Raw genomic sequence first — 25,437 nt, 5'->3', positions numbered from 1 at the left:
TGCTAAGCCCCAGTCCCAAACCCCTATTAGGTGTAAAACCTATGTGGGTGTGGATTGGTAACTAAGGTGGAGCCCAAGGTGGGGCTAACTAAGGGAAGGTGCTAACTCCAGAGCCAATCATAGGAGCCTAAGTTCCAGTCATTCAGATGACGTTTGATGACATCTGAAATGCTTTAAGAAGAGAAGACAGAGCCATTTGCGCAGGGGCAATCACTCCTGGTGGCCCAAGATGATGTGGAGACTCTGGGCAGCTGTAGCTAAGAGCCCTCCAGCTTGTAAACCCGAATGCTGAGACTTTGTTAAACTCTGGTAACTATGTATTGGGATTTGAATCAGACAAGGTCGTCTGCCTGTTGATGTTTGTAATTTGTATCTTGTTCTGAAGTTCAGGGTGCTGGCTTTTACCCCTGAACTAAGTGAATGCTGTCTGTATGTGGATTAAAGTCAATTTGTCAACCCCTTAACGTTGCTTTCCTTACTAAAGCAGATCAAAAGAACCTGTGCTTTTGCAGTGTGCTGGTAGCGTTCTTGTTGGGCTTGTGTTGGTCTTTCACCCCCCCACAACAGCTGCTAGCCGGACTGTTAAAATACTAGGTCATGACCATCCAAAGCACACATTTTTCTGTTTTCAGGTGTAGAGTTTTTACACTCTCCCACTTCTCAGGCAACTTTTCTGAAAGCACATCTACAGCAGCAACAATATTTTCCACTAGGTGATCTACAGGCATTCCTGTGTGACCCACACGTACTATATAGCAACAACCATGATCAGTCACAGTGAGCGAAGTTCCCTGGACAATTCTCTTGATGTGTTTTGACAAATTCTTAGTCATGAGGTCTACTGATAAAGGTACCTTCTTTCTACAATAGAAATGCTTTCCTATGTGGGAGGGTAAAAGTTGTCTAATTCTTTCATCAGCCCGGAAAAGGTCAAAGCTGCTCAAAAGGCACCGCTTGGCTTCCTAAGGTTTATATTCATGTTTGAATCTCGTGTAAGGGATGACCTCAGTAATGTCTGTGATCCTGTTCTTCTTCAAAAGCTGCTCATAGAAATTTTCTGTCTGTTCTGAAGTGAGAAATTGGATTCATCCTTGGACAATAAACAAACTTCTTTGGTATCAGGTCTAATACCATGAGGCAAAGGAATTCTCATTTCTTGTCCATTTGGGGGAATTTTCCATAATGTCACCATTAAAAACACATTCTCGTTCTCATCCAAAAGCAATGTGTTATTACCATTTTGTTTGTTTTTTCTATATCCCAAGAAAGCTTCTGTAGGCTTCTGAATCTGTTGGTGGGATATGAGCTGAGGCTCCTTCTCAGCTAGAGGACTGGGCAAGTCATTTAACCCTATTTCACTCAGTTTCCCTATCTCTAAAATGAGCTGGAGGAGGAAATGGCAAATCACTCTAGTATCTTGCCAAGAAAACCCCAAAAGAGGTCACAGAGTCAGACATGAGTGAAAATGACTCAACAACAACAACTGGAAATAAAGTGGGTGCCAATTAATTGCGGAATGGCTGAACAAAATGGCATGTGAATATAGTAGAATATTACTGTATAGTAATAAATAACAAAATGAGTTCAGAGAAATATGAGAAAGTTTTAAAAAAATGAATAAATTAAGCAGAGGCAGAAGAACAATATGCTCAGTGACTACAATGTAAAATTTTTAAAACAAAGCATTAAAAGGAAGGTATTTCCAGAGATGATGGTCAGAAAAAACAAAATGAATCAATAAAACTTATTTTAAAAAAAAAACACCTGTCAAGATGTCCTCCCAACTACTGAAAGTTTGTGCCTTCTGCTGAAAATGTACTTATTTTGTATATGCTTGTACATACACGTGCTCTTTCCCTGATCAAATGTAAACTACTTGAAGGCAGGAAGTGTTTCCCTGTCTCTTCTCCTCACTCTCATAACACAGTGCTCACAAAAGGCACTAACTGTTTATTAATTTTAATTTGGTATATAATCTTTTGGCGATAAGTATCTCCCAAATCAGTTAGGCTGTTGCCTAAGAAAACATTCAGTCCACTGTTACTGTCAGTACCATATTCAAGTCTTTCCAATCTAGTAAGATCCGTCAAAGTTTATATTCTTTCTTCCTACCCATGGGAGATTTGTAATAAATGACTGCTGAATTAAGCTGAATTGAGAACCCAGGCTTTGACCTCCATGTTATGATAAGGCTTTGGAAAAATACTTTAATGGGGAAATTATCCTTTATCAGAACTAAATTCAATGTTCAATTTATTACAGGTACCTGGTAACAGTTTAATTTTTTTCTGCTTCTGTCTTTTGTTCCATTTAAAATTATTTCTCCTGTTTGAAACGGTGTTTAATTTTCAAAAAACACATTTTATTGATGACTCTTGTCTTTTGATCACAGGGATTTCTGGAAAACTTTCTCCAACTCTTGGGTCCAAATTGAACTCTCCCTCATATCCCAGGGGAAAAAATTAAACAAAAATAGCATGTTTAATTTTTTAAACTGCTCAAATCCTCTTTGGAGGTAGGTGGGACATATTGCCTAAATAAGTCAAAATTATCACCTATTAGGCCTTTTTTGTCAAGGCTCTTGTCCTTGGTGCCAAACCAGCTCCTCCCTCCCCAGCCAAACCACATGTAATTTTCTAAATTTATTACTTTAACCATTCCTAAATGTAGAAAAAACCTCACCTATATCCTAGTTTAATTATCTTATCTAGTTGTGATCATACGCCTCCAATAAAGCCTTAATCTACTGCCTTAGCGTGCATGGCATATAGGCAACTATGGAAGTGATGCTAGCTGTACACACAGACACACACACACACACACACACTCAGGCCAACAATGGACTGTGTTTTCTCCAAGGATAAATCCAGCTAAATATGCTGAAGATCACCACTAGAACGTTGGCCAACTAATGACTTTTTTCTAAAGCCAAAGAAATTCATTAACCAACACATCTGTCTCATCAGCATACACATACACATACACACACACACACACACACACACGCGCACACACACACGCACACGCATGTATGTATGTATGTATCTCAGGCAATCTTTATTAGTAATTTCACTGGTATTCTTAACAGCCACTTTGATATATTTTTTCTATGAAGTCACAAATCTTTATTTACAGGAGTAATCATAGAAAAATGATATTAAAGTGGCTATCAAGAATACCATTACAATAAAAAAAGGAAACTGAATGACAAACTGTAGACAGAAAAGGTTTAAGTTAGGCTGTTGCTGAGTCACTTCAGTTGTGTCTGATTCTTTGTGATACCATTTGGTGTTTCTTGGTAAAGATACCAAGGTAGCTTGCTACTTCCTTCTCCAGCTCATTTTTTAGATGAGAAACTGAGGCAAACAGGATTAAGCGACTTGCTCAGAGTCACACAGCTAGTAAGTATCTGAGGCCAGATTTTAATTCAAGTCCTTCTGACTCCAGTACTGGCACCCTATCCACTATGCCACCTGACTACACCAAGTTAGGATGTATTTTACACTTGACACATGTACTAGCTGTGTGACCTTGGGCAACTCACTTAACCCCAACTGCCCTGCCAAAAAAAATAAAAAGAAAAATAAAAAAGAAATATATGGTTAGCACATAGGAAAAGAAATGATATCTTGCTTAGATACTCTGGGCTTCCATATTCCTGATTTTTAGTACTTAATGAAGACAGATGTAGTTGTGGGTAGGTTCCTTTTCCTGGTCCATTTGATCACAGTATTTACTAAACAAACATTTATCAAACGCTCAAAGAGGGAGTCTGTAACTAAAACAGGCAGCAGGGGGAGTATAATATAATTTCACCTGATGTTTACTTGGCTGTGATTTTTCAAAGTGATTCAATCTGTTGATAGAGGTATTAACTATCTCCTTATGCAATGATTAAGGACAATGATTCCTCTCTAGAACCAAAGTATTAAAATCACTGTTTTCTGTTGAATATGGTAACAAATAATAAGAACCTATAAATAAAATAGATTTCTAAAGAATTTCATGCTTTCCATGCTTTAGATCAGGGCTGTCTAACCTTAGGTTTTTATTGAAACAATGGACAATATATTTTGATTTGCCATTTTAGTGAGAGCTCTGCGGTAGTTCAGCTTCGTTTACTAAAGCATTTATGTAAATTTCTGTGCTTGTAGGTAGGCTGCATAAATCCGTATTTTGGACAGCCCTGCTTTAGATGTTTGTCACAATTTACTATCTTACCAAATTTTGCTAGCATAAGAAACTTTTCAGTTTCATTTTATAACATTTAAAAAAAATGAATTTTTTTGTTTAAATAAAGAATGTAAATGTAGAAGGCTGAGTACATACCCTGGTAACTTCCAAAGTGGAAAAAGAATGCTAAGTTTGTTGTGAAGTTCTTGAAATTCATCAAATGTCCGAAAGACAAATGAAGGTTCAATTTGTCCTTCTCTCAAAATTCGTACTACATAAACCTGAAAAAGACAGTACCAAAATTCAACATTACTATTATAACAAAGTTTTTTTTTCTTTCCAAACATTAAGAAAGCCTGGGGCTAGGCTACAGTACGTAGTAAAGTCAGTTGTATGTAACCCAGAATACAAAAATGTTTACATGGATATAAAGAGAAATAGATTTGAAGCTGGGTCCTTAGAAGGTATTTTGTTCAAATCCTTCAATTTTATAGATCTGCCATCTAGTAAAGTAGTGAGCTATACACTGCTTAGTACCCAAAGACCATTGTTATGAATTATTAAGAGTAAAAAAGTCATTTATTTGTAACATTCAAGACATTACATAGCTAGGCTGAAATTCACTATAAAATCCAACAGTATAATACCACTTTACTTAGTGGCACCATTTTCGGTGGGCACTTAAAAGGTAGATGTTAATTTGGCACCTAAGGTTTTTATAGGACCTGTAATTGTGTTTTAAGGGACAAACTGCTAGTGATAAATATTCAAGAAAACATTAAGAGTACTGAAAATACTTTGGTTCCTTGACTTTGGTTTATTCATTAAGAAAATGAAGATGACTTAAAATAATTCAGAAAACATCATAAAGGAAATGAAGGGGCCAGGAAAAGAGGTTAATAAAATATACACATAAATCTACAAATAACTCATAACTTACATAATGTTTATCTGGGTTGTATTTCTTATGGTATGTAAAAACAGAAACTTCCTTGATTCGACCATCTTGTTTAAAGGAATATGTTTTGGGTGAAAATGAAAGAATGGGCTCATCATTAGAAGGAAGTCCAGAAAAACGAAGTTGAGCAAGGTTGTGAATGAAGAAGTTAAACTTTGTAGCAATGCTCCCCAAACTTGATTCAATCAACCTGCAGAAATACCAAGAAATTAAAAAGCAATTAATGCTGGTACATTTAGATGTCTTTTGAAAAGAAGAAAACAAAAAATTCACAATAGGTGATTCTGATCCTTTCTTTCCCCCCTATGCAATAACTATTCATTTTACTAAGCCCTAAAGAACACAGGACATTTACAAAAGTGTATGATGGTATTAGGAAATAATAAATGGTGTGAAACCACAATGTTCACTTCATCTTTTTTATTCACTGCTACAATAACTAGTAAAGTGAACCAGGATGAAAGCTAGTAGTTATTCCTTATTTAAAAATATTTCCTACATTGATTACACAATTAGAAATGCAATGGGATTAACTCCTCTTCTAAAAATATAGAAAGACAAAAACAAAGGTTCAACATACAGCAAAAAATTCATAAGAGCATTCATTCTCTGTGGTAGCAAAGAAGTGGAAACAAAGTGGGTACCCATCAACTGGAATACATTAAAAGGTTAAAAGTTGTAATATAAAAGAACTGTACAACAGAAATGAAAAATGAGGATTTCTTACAAATTTAAGGGTAATATTTAATGTCCCTTATTCATATAACGCTTTGAAGTTTGCCAAGTACTTTCCATATATTATCTTGTTTGGTCCTTACAACTCTATGAGGTAGATGCTAGTATTCTCTCCTTTTACAGATGAGGAAACTGAGGCTGAGAGAGGGTGATTTGCCCAGGGCCAAGTGAGAAAGAGTCTGAGGTGAGATTCAGACTCAGGTGATCTAGACTCCCAAGTCTAGTGCTATATGACTACAACTGAGAAGATTTGTATGAAACGATTCAGGGCAGGACTTCTTAAAACTTTTTCCACTCATGACCCCTTTGCTCCATTTCAGCAGTGCTTGCTGGCTGCACGGCCTTAGGCCTGTGTTCAGAACCAAGGATGCAGCGAAACTGCTCCAATGCAACACCAGCGAGCACTGTCAGAAAAACCTCGGATTTATTATGTGTCTGATTTTTTATTTTTGGTCATTGAGTGTTCAGAAACCTTTTACTGTTGCCAAATTTTTCATAACCTCATACAGGGTCATAACCCACAGTTTAAAAACCACTGAAGAGTGAAACAAAGAGAACCAAGAAAACAATACTTATGAGCCCAACTAAATAAATGAAAGAATCTCTAAAAGGAAGTCAAACTCTTAGTAACTGAAAAACCAAGTCCCAAAGAGCAGATCAAAAAACATACTTCTCTCCTTTGGTCAAGTCAACAAACATTTATGAAGTACATACTATGTGCCACACACTGCACAAAAAACAATCTCTGTTCTCAAGGACTTCACAGTCTAATGAGGGAGACAACACAAAAACAATTATGTACAAACAAGATACAGAATGGAAAAACTGGGGATAATCTTGCATAAAAAGTGCTAGTATTAAGAGGTTTGGGTTATTTGTCCTTTATTCTCAAAGAGGATCATGACATCAGGAAGGTGATACCATGACATGAAAATGAATAGTATTTAAGTGAGGGAGGACTGTGCAAAGTCACCAGCTTCACTTTCTCCTCCAGAGCCATGTGGGTCCAGTGGTAAGGCACAGATCAGGACAACTGGAGATGGCCCTGGATGCAGTAGGAGACCTTAGCCTTTTTAAGCCAATGTCTTTAACAGGTCTTAGTGCCCATTCAATGATTAAGACTAGGTAAGAAATGAGGCAAAGAATGGCCTCTTTTACCTAGACCAAAAAAAAAAAAAGTAAACAACCAATCTGGGAGGGGAAGACCCTCGGGGTTTCTGGCCAAAACAGAAACAACTGCTATTCACATTCGCTTTGAACTAATCAGGGCCCCAACAATGACTAAGTAGGGCTTTACCTAGGACCTACTGTTGGCCAATCAAACAGAACCAGAGTTATCGGGGTTAAGGCATGGTCCCTAAGGAAAAAAAATCTAGCCCACAAACCCCAAGATATCTTGCAGGGTTTCAAGGTTTGGGAAAGTATTCTTGAAGAAGGTGGGACTTCAGCTGAGACCTGAAGGAAGCCAGTGAAGTCAGGGGGCAGAATTAAGAAGGGAGAATTCCAAGCATGGAGAACAGTCAGTGAAAGTACATGAAGTCAGGATGTAGTGTCAGTGTCCCTCCATCATACAGTTATGGAAGGTTAAGGCCAACATAAGTGCTGACAGGTCTTAACAAATGAGAAAAGCTTTGAGTCTAAGTCTGATGAACTGTAGTCATAGAACTTCAGAATTTCAGAGTTGGAAAGAACCTCACCTAGTTTAACTGAGACCTAACCACAAATCTCTTCATATTCCCAGCAAGTAAACAACCAGCTCTTAATAGAAGACATGTAAGGTTCTAAACTTTGGAATAAAGAAGCACTCATCTACTCCCTCTCTATATAACAAATCTTCAGATACTTGAAGACAGTTATTATGTTCCCTTCTGGGTCTTTTCTTCAGCAGGCTAGACGCCCTCAGTTCCTTTAACTGATCTTGAGCCTCTTTTACCATCCTGGCTACCTTCCTCTGGATAATTTTCCAGTTTATCAAAGATATTCCTAAAATGAGTTCCCCAGAACTGATGTTATCTGACCAGGGCACAGAACGGTGACCATCTTCATTCTAGATACCATAACTCTCTTAATGCAGCCTAAGATCGAATTAGCTTTTGAGAGTATACAGTTGATTCACACTGAGCTTATAGGTCACCAAAACCAAAAGGTCTGTTTTAGAGACTGTTATCTAATCACATCTTCCCATCTAGTACTTGAGTTTCTTTTTTTTTTAACTGAAGTGTATTACTTTAAATCCTAATTAAATTTTAACTGATTAGATTCAGCTAAATATTCTAGCCAGTTAAGATCTTTTTTGATTCTGATTCTGCCAGTCAACAGATAAGCTGCTTCTCCCAGCTTGTGTCACCTGCAGATTTTAGTAAGAATGTCATATAGATATTATCCAACATGATAAATATATTAATATAGCAGTAGGCCAAAGACAAACCCAGCTAAGTGTGGAGTAAACCATAGGATAATCTATTTTTTGGTTGTAGAAGACTTTCTATGAAGTGGAGAAAATGTAGTAACCTGCATCAACAGATGGAGTACCCAACACCAATACAATTACAAATACCTTAAATACATAAGTGTTAGAATGTACTGCCTTCAATGAAGAGATATGTCTCTGAAAAGTAATTTGTCAAATTTTTGTAAACAGAAGTAAATTTTATTTGTCCTTTGGTTTCTGAAATTTAAAAGACAAAAGGGTTATAGAGTCATAGGTTTTGTACTGAAATGGACCTCAGAGATCATTTAGTATAATCCTTTAGTTTTATTTAAGAGTAAATTGAGGTTCCTAAAAGTTGAATGACTTGTTCAAAGTGAAACAGGTAATAAGTGACAGAGCTGGATGCTCTTTCTTTTGCAAATAAACATCTTGCAGTGTTGCTATTATCTATAAATAAGGCTTTCATTTTATTTGGTTTGTTCAAACTAAGGTACAACAGTATAAAAACAAAGCATTAAGTTTTTGGCTCTTTCGCTATGCTTAAGTAGCTCATACTTTTTAAAAAAAAATTGTATTTTTTTAAGGTATTTCATACCTTGTAAAGAAAATTGTAGCTTCTGCATCTGTAGTTTGGGGCTGAAGAGCATCTCTGACATACTTCAAGTCCTGAATGCTTGTAAGTTCCGGTAACCCTGAAGGAATCATCTATAGAAGAAAAATTTTAAAAATTTGAGCTAAATGCTAAATTAATTTTAAATAAAAAAAATCCAAACTGCAAGTCATTTGGAATAAACAACATAAATGGATTACAATTTTATAAGGACTGTTTTTAGATTTTGTCATAAAGTGAGACCTTGGATAACATTTAGTCCAATCCCACTTCACAAATGAAGGAACAAAGGTCAAGAGAGAAAGAGAGATTTAGCAATTCGACCAAGGTAAGAATCAGAGAAGAAATCCAGTTTTCCCTGCTCCTAATTCAGTTCTTTTTACTCTATCGTATCATTTTTAGTCAACCCACAATATGTTTGGCAATGGGCCAGCACTGGAGTCAGAAGATCTCAGTTTAATTCTTGCCTATGACACAGACTAGCTGTGTGACCATGGGCAAGTCATTTAACTTCAGTGTCCCAGGCAACTCTTTAAGACTAGAGCTTACAGACTAGTTGCATTAGTGGAGGCTGTTTCCACACTGGTAGGGCCCTACACCCATGGCACCACAGGTCCAACTCCCCCCCTCCCCCCAATCCCTTCCTTAAAGTAGGACACATTTGTGATTTTCTCAAATGTTATAACCAAACCACAAATCTTATATTTAAGAAGTAGAAAAGTTACCAGTGAAAGGAGGTTAAGGAAGAGGCTTGTTTGTTTTCTTATCAAGTTATAGGCCTGGCAACAGAGGTCCACAAACAACTGGAAACGAATAGTAGGCTTTTCACCCCCATTAATGACATATGCCATATCTGAGGTTAGCACAAAAGGAGCCCGATCCCTGTTTTTCAAAACAGCAAAATATGCAGAAAACATGTTTAGAAGAATGTCCAAATCATTACAAAAACGTGATTATTTATCACGGTGATATTGAACCACTAACTACAACACTAAGGTAGGAAGCTTGCTACTAGGCTCAACATCAAGTGGTTTTGATTCTGGCTATCTAAATTAGTAATTCCTATATTAAGTGCAACAATTAAGTGCAAAATTGACTGAAATAAGTTATTGATAAATCTATGATCTCATCTCACAAAGGTAATCACAATGTGAGAGCCTTTTTGGAGTCTATATATAGGTATTTATAGAGCTACAAATAGAAAGATATAACCACAGGTTCACACATACCTGCACAATGCAAACTAGATTCTGTTTTTACAAGATGTTAAATAGCACAGTGCAATTAAAAAAATAATTATCAATCAGGAGAAATAGAAAGCTTATTTATCTAGGTTTAATCAGAAATTATTTACTTGGGATCCTTTAAAACCAATCATTTATTCTGATTTAGTAGAATCTACAAAGTTCTTATGACTCATGCCAAAAATGAACCACCAAGTATCAAGAATACTAGCAAGTTTGGGGGATAATTTTTAAATAACAGGAACATCTGTTTTCATTCTAAAATTCTTATTTAGCTAAACAAACCTTTTAAAACTACCAAACATTTGTGCATGGCCCAAAAACTTTCCGAAGTCAATGTGAAACATATGTCCTGTACTTCGTAGCATTATATTGTCATTGTGCCGATCACAGATACCTAACACGTATGTTGCTACACAGCATCCAGCACATGAATAGATGAAATTCTCAGATGCCTGTAATAAGAAAAATTGTAGTTATTGTCAACTAGGAAAAAATTGTATGATTTTGATGCTGAAGCATTTTTGAAAAAAATTCACCTATGTTTAAAACAACATGTTCCTCAAGGTACCATATCACAAAATATACAAGTTAATGTTTTAATGGGTACATATAACTATTTTTAATCTACTTGTAACTGAACCCTCCTCAACCCAATTCCTGTCTACTGCTAATTAGCAGACAGATACTTCTAGCCCTGAAAATATCTGCTCTCTGACACAGGATGTTTCTGTCCATTAGCAATTTCTCATGCTGTACAACAGGGTAACACTGGTGTTCTCTGAGTGTACTGTTTAAGAGTTGTGGCAATTTTTATGCCAATTTCATGCATGAAGAAGATGAAAAGTATATTCTGGGTTTTTCTGCTTTTTTTTGAGATCTAGTCTCCCTGACTTGCACAGGCTAGAAATTTAGTGGCCGCTCACTAGTCTAATTCCAATATATCAACCTGCATGGAAACTTTAGCCTGTTCCATTTTCCCAACCTGCGACAGTTTTCTGCTTTTCTTTAGGCAGTTTGGTGACCCTCTCCTTCCTGAGGGCTCACCATATTGGGACTGGATGTAAGTGTGGACACCTGACTAGCTTTAGTCCTACTGTAGTTGAAAATTTCCAAACTCAAGCAATCCAGGAATCTTAAACTCTCCAGCGACAAGGACTACTAAGAGGTGCCATCATATCTGGCAAAAGGCATATTCGGATTCAGAAAAATTCAGGTCAAATTACACATCAGCTTAATTTATATCCCACAACATATAACCAAGAAATTAATGAGATCAGCTTTCTTTATTACAGTACTTACCTGACATTTGTAGTCACTATGGAACAAGTTTCTTAATATCATAAAGCCACACAAACGTCAGCCCAATCTGTCCTAAGTAGTCATGCATTATTTACATTTTACCAAAAGGGAAATACGGACAGAGAGATGTTCAATTCTTTTGATAAGATCATTTATCATTAGTTTTTTCTCTTGCCACTGAATCTTTAGTCCACGTCTAGGAGTCATTATATATTTAAGATGCCAAGTTGATCTTACTTTGTATGGCACATAAAATCCTCAAGTACATAAGAGGGTGCTTATATTAATTCTATTTGAGGGTGATGAGCAACTTACTGAAAGACACAGAGAAATCAAAAGTAGGAAAGATAGTCTCTGCTTTCCATTGCAAGGTGAAAACCACATCAAAAAATAAAAATATTTTTTAAAAAACTTTCACTTTTTAAAAAAGATTGGAAAGATCTGCAGTTATCCACTGAAATCGCTAGGTGGCACTCCTGTGTTAATAAGGTAAAATGCCAACATCTTACTAGAGATAGGGAAAACTGATAGCTACAGAAATTGACCAAAAGAACAACATATAGAGAAGTAAAATACTGCTTTTTAAGGCACCATCAAGTGGGGAGATAAAATCTGAAGGAATAAAAATTGAGGATTGACACTATTATCATTTTAAAGTTTTCTGATTCTAACACCATCTAGTATTCACAGCATTAAAGTCATTCTTCATAATAAAAATCAAAGGATTACAGATTTAGAGAGGGAAGGGACTTTAGGAGGGCAAATCCAACACTTTTACCGTATAATTATATATCACAAAGGATGAAAAGTAGGACAATGACAGTATTTCCCTGATTACTATTTATTTACTTTTGGTGATTAACAATTTTTAAAATGGCTATGATTAATTTCTAGTAAAAATGTTCAGAATTAAGGTAAATGTTCATTACCTTTTCATATTCTTCTTCAGAGGGATTATACTTCCTGAGCCATTCTGCAAGTGGTTTATCTTTAAAAGATCCTGTCACTCCATATTCTACTTGGATTTTCCTGAGTGTATCTGAAGCAGGTACAAGCTCCACCATACCTTCATTTAGTGACAACAAGTTATTAGTAGTGCTGAAATGTCTAAACAAGTAACCTTATCCAACACATATTTACTAAGCCCCTTCTTTGTACAGAACACTGCTTGGACAAAGTTTAGCTATGACACTTATTGATCTCATGGAGCTACTAAACCAGGGGTGGGGAACCTGCGGCCTCTAGGCCATATGTGGCCCTCTAGGTCCTCGAGTTCAGCCCTTTGACTGAATCCAAACACCACAGAACAAGTCCTCTTAATAAAAGGATTTGTTCTGTAAAACTTGTACTCAGTCAAAAGACAACATCTGAAGACCTAGAAGGCCATGTGTGGCCTTGAGGCTGCAGGTTCCCCACCCTTGGTTTAGCAGATGAGTACTTTCAGTAAAAGAGATAACTGAGATATACAATATTATACAAGTATATTAGATAATTCTAAAACATAATGCTACAAAAGGTAAAGGAGAAAAGGCATTAGAGACAAAAGGAACCAGGAAAGGCTTCATAGCATTTGAGCTAGGTTTTAAAGGATGGATAGGAATTTGGCAAGAAAAATGGAGGGAGAGCATTCCAACAATAAGGGATGCTGGGAGCAAAGGTATGGAGGCAGGAGAGTACAATAGTTTGTTTAAGTTTGGCAGAATCAGAGAATGCATGGAAAGGAATAATATGAGATAAGGCTGAAAAGGCAGAAGGCACCATATTGTAGAGGGCCTTGAAAGAAAAAAGCTTTAATTTTACTCAGGAAGAAATACCCATTGAACATTTTTAAGCAGTGACAAGACTACATCTATAAATGAGAAAGACTACTCTGGCAGTGGCATTAAAAGAAGGATTTGTAGAGAAAGAGAACAAACATGGGAAGACCTTATAGGAAGATAAAACAGTAGCCAAGGCAGGTGATAACTGGTGGTAATGGGAATAGCTAGGATGGAATGTAGGGAAACAAGTTGTGGAGGTGAAACAGACAGGCCTTGGTAACTAAACGGATATGAAATTCAGAGAGAAGGAAAAAAAATAGTTTTCAGTGTTACAAACTTGGGAAAGAGGGTGAAAGTAGTGCCATAGACAGAAATACTAAGTGAAGAGAAAATGGAGGAAAAGCTGATTTGGGGGAAAAGCTTGAGTTTGAGGACCTATGAGGATGTCCACATAGAAATGTCCAGAAGATAACTGGAAACATGGGTCTGGAGCTCAGAAGACAGGTCATGGCTGGAGTTACAAATTTGGAAGTCATCTGCATAGAGGCAGAAATTGAAATCACAGGACTAAGAGGAGAAAAGAGTACTAAATCCAAACCCATGAAAAACAAGAAGCTGGGAAAAGGATAAAGAGCCAAGAAAGAAAACAGAAAAGTGGTTGGAGAGGTTGAGGAAAAACTGAAGACTACGGTACCTTTGAAGTGAAGAGAGAGTATCCAGTAGGAGGAGATATCTAAACAATGACAAAATCTACCATATTACACATACTGGCTTATAGCTATCATTTCCAGATAATGGTAGAACACAAACATAGTCAAAATTACTTTTATTGTGTTTTTGTCATTCATTAATTGAAAGCATTATAATAAATTGAAGATACTGAAAATCTATCAGTTGGGCCTACAGTCAAGAAGACTTGTCTTCCTGAGTTCAAATCCAGCCTCAGACACTTACTAGCTGTGTAACCCTGGGCAAGTTACTGAACCCCTCAGTTTCCTCATCTGTAAAATGAGCTGCAGAAGGAAATGGCAAACCTCGCCAGTATTTTTACCAAGAAAACCTCAAATGGGGCATGGAGAGTCAGACACTATTGAAATGACTCAACAACAACAATCCCCTAGTAGAAGGGCAGGGGTTCTTCCTTCTGTCTTTGTATCCCTAGCACTAGCACAGTGAGTCGGACATAGTTGGAGCTTAATAAATGCTTAGTGAAGTGAATTTAAATCTCTACATTACCACTGCCTCCTTGCCATCTGACTTTAAATACATTCAGGTCATCCCCAGCTCTTCACTCTTATAATCTATCCAACTGTAGTCCCATCTCTTCCTTACTCTTCATTATTAGACTTCTTGAAAAAGGTATTTTTTTTCTACATTTCTTTCCTCATTATTCACTTAGTTCTCCATTCCTCAAAATCATGATTCCTTTCCTATAGTGCTTGTGAAACTGCTCTGTCCAAAGCCAATAATAAACTCCTAATTACAAATCCAAATCCAAAGATATAGTTTAGTTGTCTTCCTCCCCATTGTCATCTCCACAAGCAACCCTTCTTCTCCACTTACATGACAACCATCCTCTTTCAACCCTCATCACCTCTCACCAGGACAATGGCAATAGTTTCCAAATTGGTCTGCCTGCCTCAAGATGCTCCCCTTTTTAATCTATTCCTCATAGAGCTGAGAAAGTCACTCCGTGCTTAATAAACTCCAGAGGTTCCTCATTACCCTTTAGGATCAAATAGAAACTCCTCTTGTTATTTAAAGTCTTTTACAACATGGCTCCAGCCTATCTTTCCAACATTATTATATATCACTCCCCTTTCATTCATTCTATGGTCTAGCCAAAATATCTTCCTTGATATTTCTCACACAACATTACACCCTTTCCTCTTCATACCTCTGCACAGAATATCCCATGTCTCATGTTAGACTGTATGTACTCTCTCCTCATTTCTGCCCCCTGGGTTAACTATCATCTCTATGCAGGTAACTTGCAGATCTACATAAATATCCAGCCCCCGTCTTTCCCTCAAACTTTGATCCCACAACACCAATTGTTTACTGGATATTTAAAGTGCATGTACCAGAGACACCTTAACTTCAACATACCTTAAACTGAATTCATTACCTTTCTCCAAAACCCTCCCAAATCCTCTCCTCTTCCAAACTTCTCTTTCTGTGAACAGTATCCTCCCAAAGCCAAGGTTTGCACTCTTGGCATTATCCTTAACTCCTTACTATCACTGACCCCACAAATCCAATCAGTTGCCAAATGTTGCCATTTTCACATTTGACTCTTTCCCTCCACTCACACAGTTAAACACCTTGCTTCAGGCTCTTATCACCCTCTGAGAAATACGTCCCTAATTGTTCTCCCTACCTCTGTCTCTCATCACTACCATCCATCCTACATTGTACTTACCACAATGCCTGGCATACAATATAGGCACTTAATAAATGTTTATTGACTTAGTGACATTGCTTCCAAAGCAATTTTCCTTATGCATAGATCTCCCACACTTAACCAAATCCAATAGCTTTCTATTGCCTCTGGAATAAAATATAAACTCCTCTGTTTAGTTTTTAAAGTCCTACACAATCTGATCCTTTCCTACCCATTTGTTTCATCGGACATGATTCCCTCTCCTCCACTCTGTGGTCCAGCCAAACTGACTATCTCTCTTACAATACCGCACACCTGGTTCCACACCTCTGCACTGGCCAGCCACCTAAAATGCCCTCCATCCTTATCCCCACTTCAGTCTCTCCTGCTGGTTTCTCTTCCATAACACTACCCTGTATTTATGTTTATATACATTTTATATTTACATGCATGTATACTCATTGTCTTTCCTGATGGAATTTAATCTCCTTTAGAGTAGGGACTGTTTAAGTTTTGCCCTTTTATTCCCAGCATCTAGCACAGTACCTGGAGAGCAGATGGTATTTAATAAATGCTTTTTGATCTACTTACTGACTATTCCTTCTTAATGACAATCCACAGTTAACTTCAAAGAAAAAATATTCTTTGGATTCTCCATTGACTTCTGTGTCTACTTTCTTATTCAGTTGGGTCCTCAATCTTTTTCTTCCCCCAACTGTGGGTGTTCCCCAGTTCAATTTTACAAACAATTATTAAGTACCTACTATATTAAGTAATACCTATCTAAAATCAAGAACAAACATTATATATAATTGAAAAAAGTTACAGGTATTTCCAAGACCAGGGAAAAGGCAACAAAGGTGCCCATTATCACCCCTACTATTTAACAGGGTGCTAGAAATGCTAACTATAGCAATAAGACAAGAAAAAGAAATTGTAATAAACACAGACAGAGAGGAAACAAAACTATTGTTTTATGTAGATGATTTGATGGTCTATCCAATGAATCCTAAACTCAACCAAAAATTAATTTTAAAAACTCAGCAAAGTTGCAGGATATCAAATTAAGTGCCTAATATGCATAAGGCATTGTTCTTGATGCTGAGAATTCAAAGACAAAAATAAAAGCAGTTTCTGCCCGCAAATTCATATTCCACTGGGTCTTGTCTTCTTCTTCCTTGACCTTGCTCCTCATGGCAATCTCATCATAACTCCATGATATATATATATCCTGTGATCCATCCTGTGATCTGCTTCCATCACAGGAAGCCTAAGTCACATGTGGTGGGAGGGGCTTGCTAAAGAAGTAGAACAGGAAAAAGTGGAGCAGGAAGGGAGCAGTCAGAGCAGTTAGAGCCGAGGGAGAGAGAGGGGGCGAGCTAGCTGTGCTGTGAGTGTGTTTGTGGGAAGGCTCCAGCAGGTGAGTGGAAGGCTATGGAATGGACCTCTCTCTGTAGTGATCATGTGTTTTAACTTCTTTTTTGCTTGGATGGATTGGGATTATTGGTTTTGGGATTTGGTTGCTGGTGTCTGAATAAATGTTTTGCTTCTGTTTTCTATATGAAGAATCTGTTACATTTTGGGATTCAGAACCATGCGGGCATACTCATAACAACAGCAACCATTGTGAATACTGCCTTGGCAATACACTAATTCAAATTAAACAGGTCCCAAACTGAACTCATTATCTTTTTCACCTAAAGTCTTACTCCTCCTTCTGGATTTACTATTTCTCTCTCTGACACTACAATTCAGGGTCCCATAGTCATAATTTTGGGGTTATATTTGGACATGAGGTGAAGGGTAAGGGAAGATTCAATCAGTTACCATATACTTTTTTTAACTCCATATCATCTCTCACATGTATGCCCTTCTCACTAATCCCAGTATTACTACTCTTGTATAGATCCACACGTCCACATTTCAGGACTATTCTAAATAGCCTTCTAACAGTTCTTTCTCCTATCTCCAATTGATCCTTCATTATGCTCTCAGAATAATGTTTCTAATGTATAGATCTGGTTAGAACATGTCTCTGTGAAAAAAGAATCAATGATTTTCTCTTACCTTCCAAATAAAATTCAAACTCTTTTGGTCTGGTATTTCAGACTCTCCATAACATGACACTACCCTACTTTTCCAGCTTTATTTCACATTGCTATAATCAATATATTCTAGACTCCAACCAAACGGGACAATTCTCTACTCCCTCCCAAATAAATACTATGGGTGGATCCCACCATGCCTTGGCAGGAAATGTTTCTTGTCATCCCCTTCCCCCCTTCTCTTTTATTTTGAATTCCTACCCATCCTTTAAAATGAAAATCAAATTCCTCCAAAAAGTTTTCAGTCCTTTATCTCCCTCCCCTTCCCAAACAGACCACAGTCTTCCCCTCCCACCCACACTTTGTTTGTTATAGCAACCTGTGTTAGAGGCAGCTAGGTGGCTCAGTGGATGGAGTACTGGGCCTGAAGTCAAGAAAACTTGAGTTCAAATACAGCCTCAGAGACTTACTAGCTGTGTGACCCTGGGCAAGTCTCCCTGGGTAACTCAACTTCTGTTTGCCTTAATCCACTGGAGAAGGAAATAGCAAATCACTTCAGTATCTTTGCCAAGAAAACCCCATGCCAAGCATTGACGTGCTATGCTCCACAGGGTCATGAAGAGTCAGACACAATGGAACAATAACAGTGAGTGAAGTATTATAGCTACCTGTGTTTACATACTACCTTCCTTGAAGGAAGAAAATAAATCTCAACTAGACTATGATTTAGCCTAGCAAATGTCTAGTATATAAGCAGGTACCTTAAATGACTGTTGTATTTACTGCTATATTATCCATATGTTAACCTCGGCTAGATGTTTACATAGCCCTGTGAGACAGACAATGTATTATGTCCATGTTCAAGAGAATAAGAGACTGGTCAAAGCAAAGAAATCCTTTTTAGAAATTTCCATATTCCGAAGGCATGAGCAGAAAAAGAACATAGTACAAAAGAAAGAAAGAATGAACAGAAAGATAGGAAAAGTATTCAGACACTGTAGTATCAGAAAAGAATGCATAGTTTTTAGAATTGAGAGGTTGTCAACAACATCTAGTGTTAACAAGAAAACATGGAGAATGAGAACAGAAAATGTAACTGGATTTGGTAACTAGGACCTATGAGAATACAATGTCTGCAGTGGTAGGTATGGAAAGATAGACTTCTTGAGCTTTACAAACATGTATAGATAGGAACTGATGTTGATAGATATAGGTAAATCAATTGAAGAAATGTGGTATTAAAAAGAAAAAGAAGTAATTTAGCTATAGATGGTAGCAGGGTCAAGCGAGAGAACTTACGAGACAGAGGAAAGGTGCATTTTTGAGGACGGAACAGAGTTAACAAAAAGGAAAAGTTTGAAGATGCTAGAAGAGGAGAAATATGCTTAAGGTTTCAGCATCAGATTCTCTGGGAACTAAAACAGAAATATATTCTATTATGTGGAAAAAAAAGATTAGGTAGTAAAAATTTGGGCAGTAATAAGAAAATGAAGTTTGCTCATGATGTATAAAGATTGATAAAAATGAATACTGTCTTTTGTACAGGCCAAATGTCAAAAATTAATTTAACTTTTAAATATAAAAGCAACTGAGCATAAAACTCCCACAAGTAAGCTAAACATGTTCCTTCTCAGATAGTTTTTATTAAAGAGATTATACTGTTTTATATTCCCCTGGGCAAAAGAAATCCAATATAAAGAACAGAAGACTAATAAATAAGATAAACTAATGAGATCTTGATGCAGACATATAGAAATGGGAAAATTGGATACCAGATATAAACTAGTAATTTCACCTCTATCTTTGCCTGTTGAAAGACACTTGAAAATGACCATTCTCAGATCCAGTCCCTCCTTTAGCCAGATCTTATCCATAATCTTTATCATTTGTAAAGCCAACATATCTTGCCGTAGATCTTCACCAACCTTAAAATGAAAAGAAATAAAAGGACCACTCTTTTAAAAGTCTTAATAGACTATACTCTTTAAAAGTTGAGAGAAACTCACTTAGAAGTTGTTTTCAAAAAACAATTAAGCTTTTCTTCAGGATTTTAACAATTATTCTAAGGGTAATGAAGGAAAGAGAAAAGAGGACAGAAATTTCTTTAATTCTTCTACAGGACTTAGCATATAAGCAGCATAATCTAGATTTGATCATACTGACAAATTATGTAGATAAATAATTCTTTACCTATTTCAATCTATAGTTTCCCATTAATAATTTTTTATATGAGAAAACAAATGAAAACTCACAAAAGCCTCCATCTTTGAAGCTATTTCTGAAGGAGAAGGGAAAGAAGAGTAAGAGGCCCAGAGTAGGCAGAACTTTGAGCAAGACTGACAGGAGAGATGGAACAAAAGTGTTTTCCTTTGCTTTTTGTTGCTTATTAATGATTGGTTCTTCTGTTAAAGCCCAGAATTTGGGGGTGAGAATTTGCCCCTTGTTTTATAATTTTATTTTGTTTTTCATTTTTGTTGACAATTAGTGTTGATTAATTTCAAAATTCATTTAAAAAAATTTAAGTGCTTGATTCCTAAAGTAGAAGTCAGGAAAACCAGTAGGTCTACTCATAGGATCATACAAGAATTACTCATGGATAGAAGATATAATCTCCTGCAATGAATGGGATAATAAGAAAAAAGAAATTGGGTGGACAATGTTGGAGAAAGGAGCTGTGGCTCCATATATCGGTGAGGTAGCAGTAAAGGGTAAAGCCTATCATCAAAGTTCAAGCATTATTTTTTTAGATCCAAAGAAAATGTATACCATGGGCCCTTATTAAAGGACCAAGTATCATTTCTATACAAATCTGTAAGGTACTTCCCTATCCCTAGGCACATACTATTTTATAATATATAGATGACCTTTTGAGTAACTAAAATTTTCTAGTTAAAATTACTTAAATTTCTATGCTTGGTGTAGTGCAAAACACACTAGATTGGAAGCCCAAAGGTTTGTACCCTTGAGAAAATTAATCTCTGGGCTTCAATTTTCTCATCTTTAAATGAGGGTGTTTAACTAGATGACCTTCAAGTACTTAATCTATGACAATATATGACAACAAAGGCTTCTATAAAGTACTCTGGTGGACAATTAGTGTATAATAGAAAAAAATAATTTATGAATAGATGGCCTAAGTTCAAATCACAATTCTTCAACTTACTATGTAAACCTGGGTTAGATCTTTCTGGACCTCAAGGTCCTCACCTGAAAGGGTTTGAATTAAAGATTTGAACTTGATGTCTTCTAAACCTCTTCTAGTTCTAAATCTACAACCCCCTTTATGACTTCCAGTGTTGAGCAGCTGTTTACGCATTTCTGCAAGGAGGCTCTACTCATGCAGAAGGTCTTCCTCTTATGTTAACATCTTAAGGGCTATCCACTTATTCTCATTCTTGATACATGAACACATCCTCAAGAACTTCTCATTACTTTGTGTACTACTGTATAGGAGTCAATGAAACTTGGCTGAAGTCAGTTAATGTTTACCATCCATCTTTCTCCCTCTTTTGGGTTATTTGTAATTTTAGCTCTTAGAAGATTATGGTTTTGATGATTTGAAGTTATGTCCACCTAATATTTTTTTTTCTTTTTGCCAGAATCAAACAATATCTCTTGCACAAAATCTAAACAAAAGAAGAATTCCCTATCGATAGTGAGATTGTTCAAGTGTTGCTGTTCACAGATATTACTGTAAGGAACAAATACCGAAAACACTGCAAAACCTACTTAATGAAATCAACAACTACATAAAAAAAGATCACACTAACAATTCATACAAGAAAAATGAAGTGGAAGACAAACACATCTGTTTGACTTGACGATGCACAGTGAGATTGTTGAATGAAATTCTCCCTGCAGCCTCAGAAATTTATGACTGTTTTAAAGTCACATTTTTTAATCAGAAAAATATCTCCCTTTTATTCTCTCCTATCTCCTCCTTGCCCCCATTATGAATGAAAGAAAAAATCCATTACAAACATGTATAGTCAAACAAAACAAATTTCCACACCACCTATGGCAAAAAATATATGTCTCATTCTGCACTCTAAGTGCAGGACTTGGGTAATATGTTTGTTTCATCATTCATCCCCTGGAATCATGTTTGGTCACTACATTGATAAGAGTTCTTAATTCTTTCAAAGTTGCTTGCCTTTAGAACACTGTCGTCACTGTATAAATTGTTCCCTTGATTTTGTTCACTTCACTCTGTATCAGTTAACACAAGTCTTTCAGGTTTTTCTGAAACCATTCTCATCACATTTCTTATAGTGTGACAGAATTCCATGACATTTATATACCATAATTTGTTCAGCTGTTCCCCAAATTGATGAGCACTGGCAAATTCTCATTCTTTGCCACCTCAAAGAGCTAAAAATATTTTTTAATATTCTTAGAGCTTGTATTGCTTAGGATTAATCCCTCCCTTAATCTAGCCTCCCTTTAAAACTCCTTTTCCCCTTTCCTCCTCTTTTATTATCGATTGAAATGTATTTCTGTATTCAGTTCTGTTTGTACATTCCACCTTCCTTTTTTGGGGGGGAGGCAGGGCAATTGGGGTTAAGTGACTTGCCCAAGGTCACACAGCTAGTGTGTCTAGTGTCTGAGGTCAGGTTTGAGCTCAGGTCCTCCTGACTCCAGGCCTGGTGCTGTACTCACTCCAATACCTAGTTACCCCAATTCCTCCTTCCTTTGACCAGGTCAAATAACTGAGGCTCAAGAGTCAGCTATTGTCCCCCACTTTCTCTACTGTTTGTACAAATGCATACTTATTCACAGTGATTATGAAATAATTTTCTCTAACCTACATCCTCCCCCCACAAAAATATTTATCTTCTTCTCTCTTTCTACTCTTCTCTTAAAATCATCAAGGCATGGGGCAGCTAGGTGGCACGGTGAGTAGAGCACCAGTCCTGGAGTCAGGAGGATCTGATTTCAAGGTGACCTTGGGTAAGTCACTTAACCCCAATTGCCCTGCCTTCCCCCCTCCAAGTGTTTCTGCAACTCTGGTCTTTACATCCAGCATGCTTGCAAGTCTTCTACTTCATTAAAAACCCATTTTTTTCCCTCTACAGCATTACAGTTAGTTTTTCTGGGTGAATTTTTCTGGCTGTAAGCCAAGATCTTTTGCCTTCTGGAATATCATATTCTAAGCTCTCCACTCCTTTTTGGGGGCTGCTGCTCTAACATGTGTGACTCTGACAGTGGCTCCTTAGTACTTGAATTCTTTCTTTCTGGCTGATTGCAGTATTTTTTTTTCTTTGATCTGGAAGCTCTGGATTTTGAATTCCACTTTGTCCTCTGGTTCTAAGAGATCTGTATACTTTTCTTTTAAGATTTCTTGCAATATGATGTTTTGGAGTCATCATCATCTGGGTTGGTGTCTTTAGCTTCCTTGATGCCACACGAGCTCTTTATGGTTGGATTCCTCTTTTTTTTTTGTTTGCCCATTCTTCCAGCATATTTACTGACTTCAAACCTGACATGAGGGCTAGCTTCTGTGCACTTCTGGAGGGAAGGTTTGGGTTGATTTTATTGCTGCTTTTTGTGGGTGCTAAGTTTTACATTATTCTAGGATTTCAGACCAACGCTTCAGTGTTCCGAAAGTGGTCCGAGCTAAGGTAAAATTGGATTGCTTCCTCTGTGGTCTAAATTCTTTCCTGGTCTGAGTTTGGATCTGTACAACAGTAAATGCCACTATACTCAGCCCCTATCAGCCATCTGGGAAATGCCACTGCTTCAAACTGACAGAGCTGTAGGCTTCCCTTTGGTCTCAGATTTCTGTCCTAAGTTATCCCTCTGCAGGCTTCAGATGTGGTTAGATGCTAGAAATGAGTCCTTATTCTGTACCTGAAGTATAAGCCACACCACTAATGCATGTTTCTACACATTCTTCTGTACTTTTCTCAGTAAATAGGCTAAAGCCTGAAACTACTCCTAAAATGCCACTCCTGGTTGCAGGTTCCTTCCTCCGTCTTTCCTGGATCAGTGACTTGGAATGGTGCAGTTGGTGACAAAGCTGCCATTTGGTACCTGTTGTCACCCTCTGCCACATTATGGATCTGAGGCCCCATAATACCTGGGCAGAAAGCCTCTATCTGGATGCTGTAATGCCACACAAAGCCCCACACTTCTAACCAAACTCTTCAGTGTCTGCAAACCCCACTTTTTCCTTATGCCAACTTAGAATGGAAAAATGAGTCACTGTGACTTTTCCTTCTATTTCCTCATTAGAATTGTCTTGGATGCATTTTCTGGATTTATGTGAAGGAGTTGCCCGGAGGAAAGGGAAGCTCAGCTCTACTTCCTGCTACTCCACCATTTTGGTTCTTCTGCCTTGAAACTTTCATAATTTTAATAGGAGTTAGAGGAAAAACTTTGAAGAAAGTGTTCAAAGAATAAAATATTTTGTTGGAATGTATAAATAGTAAGATTATATATTCTTTAGCTCTCACAGTCAGTAATATGACCATAAAGAAGCAGTCTTCTACAGACAGCATGCAAAGTCTGACAGTTTCCTTTGCATGTTTCTATGTAGGATATCATCAAGGCATTCACAGACTATTTTCATAGAGATATGAAATAAAGTAGACTGGTATTTACTACTGCATTCTCAGTTGTGCTCCCCTGTGGCAAAATCCTCCCCCAAAAAAGCTATTTCATAATCATTTCTACTCTTTTGGAATATTCCTATCTTTGAGATATCTTGGCAATTAATTCTTGAGTGCCTTTAAAATGTATTACTGTCAGCATATATTTGTTCTATTGATATTTGATCAAGACTCTCTCTCTGTATGTGTATGTATATATATACATACACAAAATTACTATTTTGCAACTGTGTGTGTGTGTGCGCGCGTGCGCGCATGTGAGTGTGTATAGAGGTGGAGAGAGAGATAGTTTTGACCTGTTTTCCCTCCTCAATGGATTAATATGGCTAAAAGTTTTTTAATAGACCAATTTATTTTACTAAGTTGTATACTTCTACAAAAATCAAGGTGGAAACTAAAATGCTCCCAACTATTAAAAAATTAGCAGTTTAAGTCAAAAGGAAATGTGTTTAGAGAAAGCACAGGTTACATCGTCTATCATGTAAATTTTTTCTTTGTTAATGTTACTACCTAAATCTCTCTTAATGAAAAATTCGATCACAAATATCATCATATGATTCATCTTACAACTGCTTTCCTTCTCTATTACTAACCAGAGCCTTGTCTTATCTAAAAGTCATTAGGATTGAACGGTGTCTTCTTCCTTCTCTAGTTAGTTGCTAGTGTTTTTACCTTCTTACATTTCTGTCTCCTTCATTAGTACTTTTACCAGTTTGAACATTATGAATTCAATGACAATATATGTGTACATGAGTAAGAAATGGCCTTCCTTCTTCACAGACCACAACCAAGCCTATTCCTTCTATGCTTTTATTCTTTACTAGTCAATGTGTAGACTATCTGGGCTAAATTATGACTCTCTTAAATCTGTAAACATTCTATCAGAGGCATCACTATGGCTTCCATTGTCCTTTCTGAGGATGTTTCTGGTCATGTGGAGCTTTGTCCTACATTACACACATGAGGCTCTGGGATATGTAATTTCAAAGACAAAGTTATTATATATTTTCTAGTGAGTAGTGCTTTCCAAAATAGAGGTCCTAGATTTAGTAATTCTAAAAAAATTGATTTTAACGAAAATCATCAAATCACCATTTAGGATACTGTTGATTCTATTTGAGCCTAATACGTTTCCTGTAAGTAATAAGTACTTTTCCATAAGTACTCTCAGCCATGGCCTATGGC

At 36.9% G+C, this 25,437-nt stretch overlaps 1 protein-coding gene across 2 annotated transcripts in view; it reads right to left on the bottom strand.

The window, feature by feature from the left end:
• Positions 1-25,437, bottom strand: part of PIK3C2A (phosphatidylinositol-4-phosphate 3-kinase catalytic subunit type 2 alpha) — a 170,782-nt gene that overhangs the window by 11,139 nt on the left and 134,206 nt on the right. For both annotated transcript variants that reach the window (XM_036762752.1, XM_036762753.1), the window contains exons 22-28: positions 19,437-19,566; positions 12,383-12,519; positions 10,437-10,606; positions 9,633-9,789; positions 8,893-9,002; positions 5,114-5,321; positions 4,330-4,454 (exon numbers count right to left, since the gene is read on the bottom strand). In XM_036762752.1, coding sequence (XP_036618647.1) covers positions 4,330-4,454; positions 5,114-5,321; positions 8,893-9,002; positions 9,633-9,789; positions 10,437-10,606; positions 12,383-12,519; positions 19,437-19,566 — 1,037 coding nt within the window. The remainder of the gene's footprint in view (positions 1-4,329; positions 4,455-5,113; positions 5,322-8,892; positions 9,003-9,632; positions 9,790-10,436; positions 10,607-12,382; positions 12,520-19,436; positions 19,567-25,437) is intronic.

This window comes from Trichosurus vulpecula, chromosome 6, assembly GCF_011100635.1.
Source record: "Trichosurus vulpecula isolate mTriVul1 chromosome 6, mTriVul1.pri, whole genome shotgun sequence".
In the NCBI taxonomy this organism is placed as follows: Eukaryota; Metazoa; Chordata; class Mammalia; order Diprotodontia; family Phalangeridae; genus Trichosurus; species Trichosurus vulpecula.
Note: the sequence above shows the minus strand (reverse complement) of the source record. Positions and strands in the feature narration are given on the sequence as shown.